We start from the raw sequence: 13,072 nt of genomic DNA on the forward strand, positions 1-13,072 counted from the left end.
GCGTGCAGTTTTATTTGTTTTTCCTATCGAAGTGGATTTTTCTACAGAATTTTGCCATGAACAACCCTGTTGTTGCTGTGGGTTCTTTTACATGCGCTAAGTGGCATGCTGCACATGGGACGTCGGTTTATCGTCTCATCTGAATGACTAGCGTCCAGACCACCACTCAAGGTCTAGTGGAGGGGGAGAAAATATCGGCGGCTGAGCCATGATTCGAACCAGCGCGCTCAGATTTTCTCGCTTCCTAGGCGGACATGTTACCTCTAGGCCATCAGTCCGCTTTACCTCCACAATTATATATATGTATGTATGTATGTATGATTAAGAACTCTCCCAATCGAACCATATAATTATGTGACATGGTTCAAGACAAAATTTGACAAAAAACAAGAACGCCAGAGAATCGACAGACAGATAGAAAATACGAAAAAAAACTTAGCCGTATGGAGAGCACAGGAACAGGAGTCATAATGGCTGCCGGAAAAAGAGGGCGCTAGCCAGCGGGACAAAGGGGAGGTTACCTACTTCCGGGAGGTTATCGGCCGTAGTTTCGTTTTCTCCGCATAGGCGGATAGTAGTTTGCACAGGACAGGAATGTCAGACCCCTGCCGGAGTCTGCACTAGTTGGGTCACGGTTAAGTATGTGTAATTAAACTGGCTATGGGTCACATCTTTAGTCTGATTTCAGACTACAGTCTGAGGAATCTCACGTCTGACCCCTCCATGGGCTCCAACCCACGTCCCCCCAGTTGTCATTCTCCCAGACGGGCGCAATAGCCGAATGGTTAAAGCGTTGGACTTTCAATCTGAGGGTCCCGGGTTCGAATCACCGTGACGGCGCCTGGTGGGTAAAGGGTGGAGATTTTTACGATCTCCCAGGTCAACATATGTGCAGACCTGCTAGTGCCTGAACCCCCTTCGTGTGTATATGCAAGCAGAAGATCAAATACGCACGTTAAAGATCCTGTAATCCATGTCAGCGTTCGGTGGGTTATGGAAACAAAAACATACCCAGCATGCACACCCCCGAAAACGGAGTATGGCTGCCTACATGGCGGGGTAAAAACGGTCATACACGTAAAAGACAACTCGTATGCATACGAGTGAACGCAGAAGAAGAAGAAGTTGTCATTCTCCCAGAAGCTAACTACCGCCTCGTTATGGCAGCTGCTGATGCACTGAAGGAAGTAAGCATCTGGGAATGGTGCTGCCACTTGACCTGACTGACTGACTTACCTGTGGCAAGAATTCAGGTGCAAACATCTGCAGCAGCAGCACAAGGTTGATGGCACAGCAACATCGGCAGTCCACCATCATCTGTTCTGTGGAGACATTGCCACAACAAGATATCAACTATTGTGTTGCAGCTCACATCATTTAATTGTTAATCAAGACTCAAGACTGGTTTATCATCTGTACACAGGTAGAGAACTTTACTGTCCCATGTGTGAAAAAACAAAAACAAAAAAACAAAAAAAACCCCAAAACAATATGATGAAATACAAATAAACTGAACCTGAGTATGCTAAGACAGTATGAAAATGAGACATATCACAAGTATGCACCCACCCACGCACCCACTCACACACACCCACCCACTCACACACACCCACACACCCACCCACTCACACACACACACACACACACACACACACACACACACACACTATTCTCCTCCTGCAATATCTCAGTGTCTTCTACTGTATCATGGAAGCCGAGACACAAGCAGTTTCAGTTTCAAAAAGGTGTCACAGAGTGCGGGCTGATCCATACATGCTTCACCAAACCCGCTGTTGAAGAAGTAAAAAAGAAAAAAAGGAGCAGATGCCTGACCTACACATAAACCCAACACGCTGGTCAGGACTTCAGAGCTAACCCTAGGTTTGTGTAAAACGTTAACATAAAAAACAACAACATGCATACACATACCCACACACTGGCACACACGACACACACACACACACACATGCAATACACATGTGCACACATACACATGCTAACACCCACCAACCCACACAGACACACATACACCCACATGCACACAACCCTACAGACACACACCCCCCTACACCTAACCACACCCTACACACACACTCCCCACACACACTCACATGCAGCTGTACACACACACACACACACACAACAATAAAAAAAACTATATCCAACCTACCCTCCAGCATAACAAGAATGTCCGTCTGCATAACGCGTGCCAGCGTCACCTGCGACAGCGGTTGCACGGGTTGAGCATCCCTGGGCAGGTGTCGCTGGGTCAGTCGATTCATGGCCTGCATGGTCACATGACAGTGGTGCATCACAGCGTTCACCTGCACTGCTGACTGTCCACCTTGTCTGTCTCATGGAGAATAGAACAGAATAGCATGGAATAGTAGATGTTCTATCTGCCATGAAATGTTAAAGTTCATAAGATACGAATCACACAAATAAACTGCTGACTGTCCACCTTGTCTGTCTCATGGAGAATAGAACAGAATAGCATGGAATAGTAGATGTTCTATCTGCCATGAAATGTTAAAGTTTATAAGATACGAATCACACAAATACAAATAAATAAAGAGTTCTCAGCATGTGTGAGTGACAGCCGTCAGCCATGGTTGGCTTATCAGGGTGATTTCTTCTCATCTCCTTTACTCATTCCACTCCAGGTACAAGTTAACTTGTATCATAATTACTCCACCTGTGAACCAGGAACATGTATTCTCGTACCAACACACTACTCTTATTTTGTTTATTCTTGCTTGGTACAGATGGCATTCTAAACTGAACTGTTTACGGATTCTGGAAGCATGAAAACGAAGCTTTGTTCGACCAGTTAAATCAACAATTCTCCATTGATTTTCACCATTTTAGTGAACCATCCTGTTTTTTTACTACGGTGGTCTAATGTAGTGCTGGTCCAGGGGAGTTGTAGGAGGCATGTAGCTGTGGGGTAGAATGAGTAAATCATTTTTTCTTTAAAAAGGAAATTTTCTATCTAAAATTACGTTTAAGTAACATACCGTGATCCACTAGTGCAGACTCCGGCAGGGGTCTGACATTCCTGTCCTGTGCAAACTACTATCCGCCTATGCGGAGAAAATGAAAGTAGCTACAGTCGATAACCTCCCGGAAGTAGGTAACCTCCCCTTTGCCCCCCTGACAAATAAATTCTTACCATCCCTCTTCTTCTTCTTCTGATTATTATCAACATCAAACACTTAAATTTCTGTAGCTCAACTATCAAGCACTACACACTTTACACTAACATAAAAAAGATATCTGTTTTTTTTCTGTAATGATAGGTGTATGAAAAAAAATGCTCAATATACCAAACATTCAAGGGTACACACACACACACACACACACACCACACACAAACCTCCTGGAATGTAAAAGTGATTTCTTCTCACTGGTCAAGATTCTTGTCACTCTCAGTTTAGAATCTGCTGAGATTAGATCACAATGACATATTTTGCTCCCAGATCTGTTTAAGATATATATATATATATATATATATATATATATATATATATATATATATATATATATGTATATATATGTATATATATATATATATCAATATCAATTTCCATTTTTTTTCTCCCACTATTTAAAAAACCAACATCAACTGCTGCTGTAGTACTCTGCAATTGTTTAATGTGTTCATGCTATATTTCTTGTACATTGCTATTATGAACTGTGCAAAGCTCTGGTAATGATGATGATGATGTTTCACATTTGAGGAATATAGCCTTCAATGCAAGGGACAAAAAAACAAAAAAAAAAAAAAAAAAAATTATAATAATAAAAAGCAAAAAAAGCACAGATAACTACAGAACAAAAAAGGTTATAATCTTCAAAATTACCACACAATTATAAGAAGTTTGTTCAGAAACTCTTTCTCACTGACTTACCTGAAAAGCTGGAAGAAATAATCCTGAGCTCTGGCCAGAAAAACCATGGCTGTGGAAGAACAAAGAATTACACATTAAAGAGAAATCATGAAACACTGGTTCAAACACACAAACACACGCACGCACACACACACACACACACACACATGCATGCATGTGCACACAGATGGATGCACAGACACACACACACAAAGCATGCATACACTGGAGACCATCTGTGCACATATATGCACGCATGCGCTCACACACACACACACACACACACACACACACACATTCTTTCAAACAGCTCAGTGGTGCATAGAATGATACACACATGCACAATACACACACACACTCTCACATTCACAAAAATAACAACTGCAACTATCATAATGTCATTTTGTTTGAAGAGAAGTTATTTACATTATTTTTATGCAAAATATGCGTTTTAAATTCAATGGCTTATGACTGACATAAGGTTTGGCTGATTTAGAGTTATGACTGACTTTGAGTTGCGTATGCCTTTAAACACACACCCACACACATATGCATGCACAAACACACACACACACACATGCATACAGACACACACACACACACACACACACACACACACAAACACACACACACACAACCTGCAGTCAGATTTACCAGAATGAAGGTAAACTCACCTGCACGTATTTCCCCTTGCACACGTTTACATACAGACATGAGCAAACAGACGTATGCTCACTCAAACACACACACACACACACACACACACACACAAAGGCATGTGCACACACACAGACACAAACACGCCAATACATGCAACAGTTAGAATAAAAGGAAATAAAAGCAAGTTTTTTTTTCAGACAATCTATCTTTTTTTTTTAGCAAATCAATCTACTGATCTAGATACTAAAAAAAAAGCTAAAGGTCTCAGCCTTTTATGGCAATTAGGGCAAATAATTCATATTCACTAAGAATTAATGAGTCAAGAGCCCAGCAACATAGGATAAGGCAGGTCAGACCCAATGCCCTCATTCCGGCACTTTAACCATTCCCTAATACCTCGCCAGAACCTCCCTCGTTTGGCCCAACACTCGGCTTATATCACAGATTGACATAAGTTTACATTTGGGCCAACAGCAAAGTGAGAGCTGTATTTACAGTATTATCAATGGTTTCTCCAGTCAATGGGAAATCATTTACAGCTTAGTCTTTTGTGAAGGACTATAGCTCTCAAACTAGGAGGCATAACTGCACTGGCTCTTAGTGCTGCAGCATTGTGGGCTAGTTGGCCTTTGGGAACCATTCCAACGCCGACTGTCCTAAAACCCTCTTGGCCGAGAGAGTGGGGATGTACTTGGGCCAGACACTCTCCACTATAATCAAATTCTAGCCCAAATAGTCGGAACAGCAGTTGCCTCCTCTGCTGTTCTGATGGTCATAGTTGGACACGACTGACTATCATATAAAAAAAAAATCCGTCAGGTACCCATTCACACCTACATGGAGTGAGGAAAACTGGAGTAAAGTGCCTTTACCAAAGACAAATTTCAGCATTTCAGTATTTCAGTAGCTCAAGGAGGCGTCACTGCAGGGGAAGGGGTGGGGGGCAGGGGCAGGGGCCTGGGCAGGGGCGGGGGCCTGGGTGGGGGCGGGGGCAGGGGCGGGGGCGGGGGCAGGGGCGGGGGCAGGGGCCTGGGCAGGGGCGGGGGCCTGGGTGGGGGCGGGGGCAGGGGTGGGGGCGGGGGCAGGGGCGGGGGCGGGGGCAGGGGCAGGGGCAGGGGCGGGGGCAGGGGCGGGGCCGGTGGCAGTGGCGGGGAGCTCATCAACATCCTGGTTGACGACGATGCCGTCCTGGCCGCCCGAGGACACAAAACTATGCTGAAATGGGACCTCAAACCCTCATCACAGGCGAAAACCAGATCAGAAGTTTGACGCCTAACCGATTCTGCTGTGGCATCCCCCTAGACACCTAAAAATTACAAATGATAACATGAAATCAGCAAGGCTTTTAACTTGTATGACACAAATGAAGAAACCTTACCTGCTGAAGACATTGTGGACACACAGGTTTCCCCTGAAAAATACAAACAGAACGTTCTTTTTTCTGAAAAATAATAATGCAAACAGAATAAATTATTATGTGTGGAGAAACAGGGGAGGTGTATGCGTGTGTGTGTGTGTGTGTGTGTGTGTGTGTGTGTGTTCCTTTAAATGTATCTGTGTACTGGTAAAACATGTCTCAGAGTCAGAGTCAGACAGACCAACAGACTGACAGTGAATGAGAAAAAAACAGATAGTGTAAGAGAGAGAGAGAGAGAGAGAGAGAGAGAGAGACAGACAGACAGACAGAGGGAAAGAGAGTTGGAGGGGGCAGGGCCGTTGGGAGGGTTGGGGAGGGGGGGAGAGAGGCCAGAAGAGGATATCTGACTTTCGAACAGAACATTTTCCCTGCATCCGACCAGTCAGCCCACTGCTGCCTCATTTCAATGCCCTCCTGTTGAATCACTCCTGTGATGTTCAGTGGTGTCTGATCTCAGCCAACATACGCAATACACCACCTTCTAAGCACCACCTACTGACAACAATGATGATATTAACCCTTTCACCGCCAGTCAAATTAGAGTGCAAAATTGCCTTGTAGTATAAACACAGAAAAGACAGTGGCTAAGAATAGCTGGGCATTCCCTCTGCGATGTATAGAAAATATGGCCTACCCTACCACTGAACATTAAGAGCAGTAGGTTCATAGATAACAGACCAATGAATGGTCACCTTTCAGTGACATGGGTCCTCGACCACGCCTGTGCACAAATGTGAGCTTGGCGGTGAAAGGGTTAATCACTCAGCTGCTGAGCCGGGCTGAGTTAGTACCCTGCCCCCACCCCCTTCCACACACACACCCTACTCCCTTTTCCTTCCTTTCGTGCCTCGTTCACTGCTGCTGCCTTTTCTTATTTATTTTTTTAGAACAAGCATTACTGAACTCAACAATACTGACTCATAGGCAGTGCAGGGTCTTCTGTGGTGTGTGACCTGATGATGACTGTATATTACTGATATAATTTCCTTCTGGACTGCCCGCAGGGTTCAAAATGAACAGTATGAGTGTAATACCATTGAAAAAGCGCAGACGATCAGACAGGAAAACAACAACAACAACAAAATATTGACAGATAGATAGATATATTGTTGTTGTATTTGTATTTCTTTTTATCACAACAGATTTCTCTGTGTGAAATTTGGGCTGCTCTCCCCAGGGAGAGCGCGTCGCTACACTACAGCGCCACCCATTTTTTTGTATTTTTTGCTGCATGCAGTTTTATTTCTTTTTCCTATCGATGTGGATTTTTCTACAGAATTTTGCCAGGAACAACCCTTTTGTTGCCGTGGTGTTTTTTTACATGCGCTAAGTGCATGCTGCATACGGGACCTCGGTTTATCGTCTCATCCGAATGACTAGCGTCCAGACCACCACTCAAGGTCTAGTGGAGGGGGAGAAAATATCGGCGGCTGAACCGTGATTTGAACCAGCACGCTCAGATTCTCTCGCTTCCTAGGCGGACGCATTACCTCTAGGCCATCACTCCACTATATATAAAAGAAAGTACACAAACTCACAAACATGAAGATAATTCTTACCCAAAGCAAAGTTGTCCATAAGTGCAGCAAGCATGTCAACAACGTGTCGAACATTTTCTTGGTTGGAAGCATCACACCCGGTGACAATGTCACAGGATTCCTGAACTTTCTGGCACAAAAGCTGGAGCACAAACTCCTCCCGAGGTGATGGCAGTCCTTGAAAATGACTGCAAGAACACATTGTGAGACAAAAATCTTGATTTATAAAGTTTTACACTGAACTATAATAAATAAATATTTCATGCACATGCACACACACACACACACACACACACACTCAAATGCACACACACACATGCACACACATGCATAGACTCACAAACTTTGTGACATAAGTGTGCACCCTATCTGAACACACACACAAAAATGCACAAGTTCATGTGTGCATGCACACACATTCACTCACACATGAACACACACACATGCAGCACTCAGCATAATCAGGAGAGATAAACGGGCTGAACACAAAACACACAAACAAATATGCATGTTTGTAAATTCAGTCAAGTCTTACAACACGTCCCTGCAGGAGACTATCCATTTTAACCCTTTCACTGCCAAACTCACATTTATGCAGCAGCTAGGTAGAGGACCCATGTCACTGAAGGGTGACCAGATCATGGGTCTGTTGTCTATGAACCTACTGCTTTTTTTTTATGTTCGGTGGTAGGATAGGCCATATTTTCTACACATCACAGGGGGAATCCCCAGCTATTCTTAGACACCATACTTCTGTGTTTATAGCACAAGGGAATTTTGCACTCTAAACTGACTGGTGGTGAAAGGATTAATGCTATTTTAATACCAGGTCAGTTTCAGTTTCAAGAAGGTGTCAAAACATGCGGATTGATCCACATGCCACACCACATCTGCTTACTTTTTGTTGTTGTTGAAAGGAGCAGGTGACTGACTAAGGCATCTATGAAACATTTGCCAAGAAAAAAACAGAATGAAATAAGATAGATAACTATATAAGCAGAATTAACGGACTGGTGAACACAGTAAGATATCAAAGAAAAGAAAGATAATAATAATGATAATAATAATGATGATGATGATAATTAAAAAAAAAAAAAAAAAAAAAAAAAAATGAAGTGCTCTTCTCTAGCACTGTCCCCTCATGGACAGGCTCATGGCGCTTCACAAATATTAAATATAACTTCTTCGTTTGTGGGCTGCAACTCCCATTTTCGCTTGTATGTACACGAGTGGACTTTTACGTGTATGGCCGTTTTCATCCCCCACCCCTTCCCCACCCCCTCTCTCATTCCCCCCCCGCCTCCCATGTAGGCAACCATACTCAGTTTTCAGGGGTGTGCATGTTGGGGTATGTTCTTGTTTCCATGACCCACCCCATGCTGACATGAATTGCAGGATCTTCTGCTTGCACTACACACGAAGGGGGTGGCACAAGCAGGTCTGCACATATGTTGACCTGGGAGATTGGAAAAATCTCCACCCTTTGCCCACCAGGCGCCGTTACCGAGATTCAAACCCAGGACTCTCAGACTGAAAGTCCAAGGCTTTAACCACTCAGCTATTGCGCCCGTCAAATATAACACTGAACAAGGAGAGCACGAAACTTCAAGCCTGCAAGGCGAAGTGCCATATAGAACTTTTAGAAAAAAAAACAACAACATGAAAACCAAATAAGAACAGCATCGCTTCTAGAGAGCTCAAGCACTTGAAACGAAAGCCTGACCTTGACAGCACTCTCTTGGCTGCATTCTTGCTGCTGACGCTCAGATACAGGGGGACAAGGAACTGGAGGAGCAGGTCCTCATCATGCCCCAAAGGTTTGGTCAGCAAGATCTGGGCAATCGAAAAATATGAACAGACAAAAATTTACCAGTCATGACTGATAAAAACATTATAGTTTATTTATACTCTGTACAGTTAGCATCAATGTATGATACAAAATGTTTATATATATATATATATATATATATATATATATATATACATATACATATATCATACTTATCTACTCACTCTACAGAATCAATCTGATCATCAAATTAAATGATCCCCCCAAATCATTAAAAACAACAACAAAAAACACAACTGCATGTGCATTCTCTCTCTCTCTCTCTCTCTCTCTCTCTGTGTCACACACACACACACACACACACACACACACACACACACACACAGAGAAAGAGACAGCAGTGGTGAAAATAAGCATACATATGTGCAAGTGTGCACACACGGCAAGTGTGTTTATGTGTGTGTGTGTTAGTGTCTCCAAAACAAACAATTCACAAACTAGAAGAGTGAATACGATAAAATAAATACTTCTTTAACTATTACCAGCATCAATAAAAACAAATCAACAAATTAATCTGTAAGATAAACACAAACGCTTTTTCCAACCTGCACTTCCCCCATTTCTTCCTTTTTTGTATTTTCTTATTTTTCTGAGGGCAGGATGTAAAAACACTGTATGAGCTTGTTCTTTTACCCTCAATAAAGATCATTATGACTTGACTTGACAAGTATGGTCATCTGTGAAGGGCTATCACCTCAATATGACTGTGATACCACAGGTCAGTTATGTCAATCATCATTCTTTGATTTATTTGGACTTCTTCTTTCTTGGGAGTACATTACGTTTGTTCAGCAAAGTCAGTGACACCATTCTGAAGTAAAAAAACAACAACAACAAACAAACAAAAGAAAGAAAAAAACCCCAACCAAACAAACAAAAAACAAAACAAAAAAAAAAACCCAAAACCAAAAAAACAATAACTACACTTTAGATTTAAGCCACACTGATCTCATTTCAACAAAGTTCAGCAGTTAAGGGGTTAAAAAAAAATCTTCCAGACAGAATATCTTATGGTTGTACTTCTAGACTAATATTAATCTATTTCATGTTATTCTAATGGTGGATCACACCTGTTTCACATCAGCAAGGAACTGTTTGCTGTCAGTCGTCAGTTTCCCTGTGCAACAGCTGACAACTCTCGTGATCTTTGTGCACAAATCACTGCTTCCTGCGTTCTTTGTCATCAAGTCTGAAACAAAGAGCAGTGTCCATCATAACCCGAAGCAGCCATGCTGCAATATCAATATAAATAATAAATAACACTGCAAGGTTGCTTGGATGGTAAGTTAGTTACTGACTCAGAAATGCTGCCTAAATTTCTTACAGGGAAGTCTGTTGTGGCAAAAAGTAATGAATATGTATGTCAATATAGTCAGTGGAATATTCTCAATGCTAAATTTTAATTGTATCAGCCACCAAGTTGATACAAAATCAAAACTATCTGAACTATATTGCTACACACACGCACGATGTGCACAAACATGCATGCCTGCACACACACACACACACACACACACACACAGTGTGCATTATGTAAATGCACAAATCAGCCTTCTTGGTGAAAGAAACAGATAAAGAGAGAAGGAGGAAGAGAAATATATAGTAATATAATAGAGAGATAGAGGGGGGTATATATATTATATACATACATACTTTAGAGAGAGAGAGAGAGAGAGAGAGAGATAGTGGCCTGCAACTGGATCAGACAAGAATAAATAATTCTCTTTTCTGTGTTGTGAAAACAAAATCACAAAATTCTATTGGTTATTTTGCAAATGATGTTTAAGTTTCCATTCTGATAATTAGAAGAAAAACCAAACAAAACAAAAAACCCACCTTAATTGTCAAACACACTGCAGCTCCATGCCAGACTTACTCTTTACCCCTTCTCTTCTGTTCTTCAAATGTGTGTGTGTGTGTGTGTGTGTGTGTGTGTGTGTGTGTGTGTGTGTGTGTGTGTGTGTGTGTGTGTGTGTGTGTGTGTGTGCATGTTAATCATTGTGTGTGCATGTGTGTGCATGGCGTGCAGGTGTGTGTGTGTGTGTGTGTGTGTGTGTGTGTGTGTGCGTTTGTGTACATGATGTGTGTGTGTGTGTGTGTGTGTGTGAGAAAGTGAGAGTGTGTATACAGTGTGTGTGTGAGTGCACAACAGACACTGTCTCATTTGTGAGACTGTGTCAGTGTGTCAATGTGATATTCCAATAAAAACAAAGGCAGATAATTATTGCAACTTTGTACCATACCCCCTCCCTCTCTCTCTTTCTCTCTTAGCGTGCGTGCGCACGTGTGTGTGTGTGTGTGTGTGTGTGTGTGTGTGTGTGTGTGGGGGGGGGGGAGTTGCGCGCGCATGTGCATGTGTGTGTGTGTGTGTGTGTGTGTGTGTGTGTACATGCGCACGCATGCATGTATGCGCGTGCGTGATTGTGTGCTTACACCCACATCATGTGTTGTTTCACAATGACAGGCAAGCAGACAAACATATGTATACATGCCCACACGCATGCGTGTGCAAACACTACACAGACATGCCCACTTTCCGATTTAAAGGAAGCTGAAAGTTTTCTGTGTTTCCAGTCAGTTGAGTCGTCTCCTTCATTTTAAAACACAAGACACTGACCGATGAACAGAAAGACCGAGGAGGGAGCCATACCTTCACACGTTTTCCGAAGCTCATCATAGAAGTGAGCCATTTTCTCTCACGTCTGCAACTTCACGGTCACAACCATTCAATAAACGTAAATATGAATATGATAGTTTTAAGTGTTTGGGGACAAAATGATAAGCAAGTGTTCAGGAACTGGCGATGTCTGCTTCAAGCATTTTCGCTTTTCACGTCGTGATACACACGGGCGCAGACATTTTGAAAGGTCCGCACACGAATTGAAATTTGTTCAACTGAAACATACAAGTTTTTAGAATATCTTTTTCAACAAAACTCCTTCATACGATTAGGGATTGTAGTGCTTAATTTGTTTATCATGCCGTATGTTCTCTGAAGGCGAAAATAAATTTAGGTTCACCTTTGACCTATTTTATCTCCGGCAGACAAAGCAATATTTTCTTCCGGGGCCACAATAACAAAGTGGATTTACGTGATGTGATGATTGACAGCAAGGCTTTTATTTTTGGAACTTGTATTGTCAGCGGAAGAAAAATAATGAGAGAAATAAAAAGAACGAAGCAACTGTTTTGTAAACGGGAATATAAGCTGTGTCGACTCTAACATTTCATCTGTCCGATGAAATAAGAACTAGTTTGCGAAGTTTTGTGGGAAGTGGCCGGGTGATGGAGACTGCGTCAAGACGTGCGTGTGTGTCGGTGTGTGCGTGTGCGTGTGTGTGTGTGTGTGTGATGTGATATACATGAAACTCGTGTGCTCGTGTTCTCGGCTCCGTGTCGTTGTAGTACAGTGAATACGCAAGCGAGAACACAGCAAATTTGGCACCGAACTCGGAATCGATAGAAAGTGTGGGAGCAGGATGGCCTATTGATTGTGTGGACGTGTGCACAAGAGGAAACACACACCTGTAGAATCCGTTTGCTGACAGTGGTTTGTAGCAGACGACAGCTGAGGGTGTGTGTGCTTTGAGCTTGCTTCGCAGCTGACTGTCAGTGCTTGCTTTCTCACTGCTGAGTTTCTGTGCTTGGAATCGGCGGATGCCACACACACACAGCATCTTTTTTGTGTTACGATTGTACTGTGCGTCCGAAGGTTTTG

At 42.7% G+C, this 13,072-nt stretch overlaps 1 protein-coding gene and 1 long non-coding RNA gene across 2 annotated transcripts in view; one reads left to right on the forward strand and one right to left on the reverse strand.

Moving 5' to 3' along the window:
• LOC143296285 (tRNA (32-2'-O)-methyltransferase regulator THADA-like) overlaps window positions 1-12,189 on the reverse strand; it is a 70,231-nt gene extending 58,042 nt beyond the window's left edge. Inside the window, exons 1-8 of the mRNA XM_076608132.1 lie at window positions 12,005-12,189; window positions 10,425-10,543; window positions 9,229-9,338; window positions 7,527-7,693; window positions 5,929-5,961; window positions 3,912-3,960; window positions 2,171-2,349; window positions 1,237-1,322 (exon numbers count right to left, since the gene is read on the reverse strand). Of these exons, the coding sequence (XP_076464247.1) occupies window positions 1,237-1,322; window positions 2,171-2,349; window positions 3,912-3,960; window positions 5,929-5,961; window positions 7,527-7,693; window positions 9,229-9,338; window positions 10,425-10,543; window positions 12,005-12,044 (783 nt within the window). The 5' untranslated portion in view covers window positions 12,045-12,189. The remainder of the gene's footprint in view (window positions 1-1,236; window positions 1,323-2,170; window positions 2,350-3,911; window positions 3,961-5,928; window positions 5,962-7,526; window positions 7,694-9,228; window positions 9,339-10,424; window positions 10,544-12,004) is intronic.
• A 298-nt stretch (window positions 12,190-12,487) lies between these two features.
• LOC143296458 (uncharacterized) overlaps window positions 12,488-13,072 on the forward strand; it is a 153,620-nt gene continuing 153,035 nt past the window's right edge. Inside the window, exon 1 of the long non-coding RNA XR_013057144.1 lies at window positions 12,488-13,072. This exon is cut by the window's right edge and continues 57 nt beyond it. This is a non-coding gene — a long non-coding RNA (uncharacterized LOC143296458).

This window comes from Babylonia areolata, chromosome 21, assembly GCF_041734735.1.
Source record: "Babylonia areolata isolate BAREFJ2019XMU chromosome 21, ASM4173473v1, whole genome shotgun sequence".
Taxonomy (NCBI): Eukaryota; Metazoa; Mollusca; class Gastropoda; order Neogastropoda; family Buccinidae; genus Babylonia; species Babylonia areolata.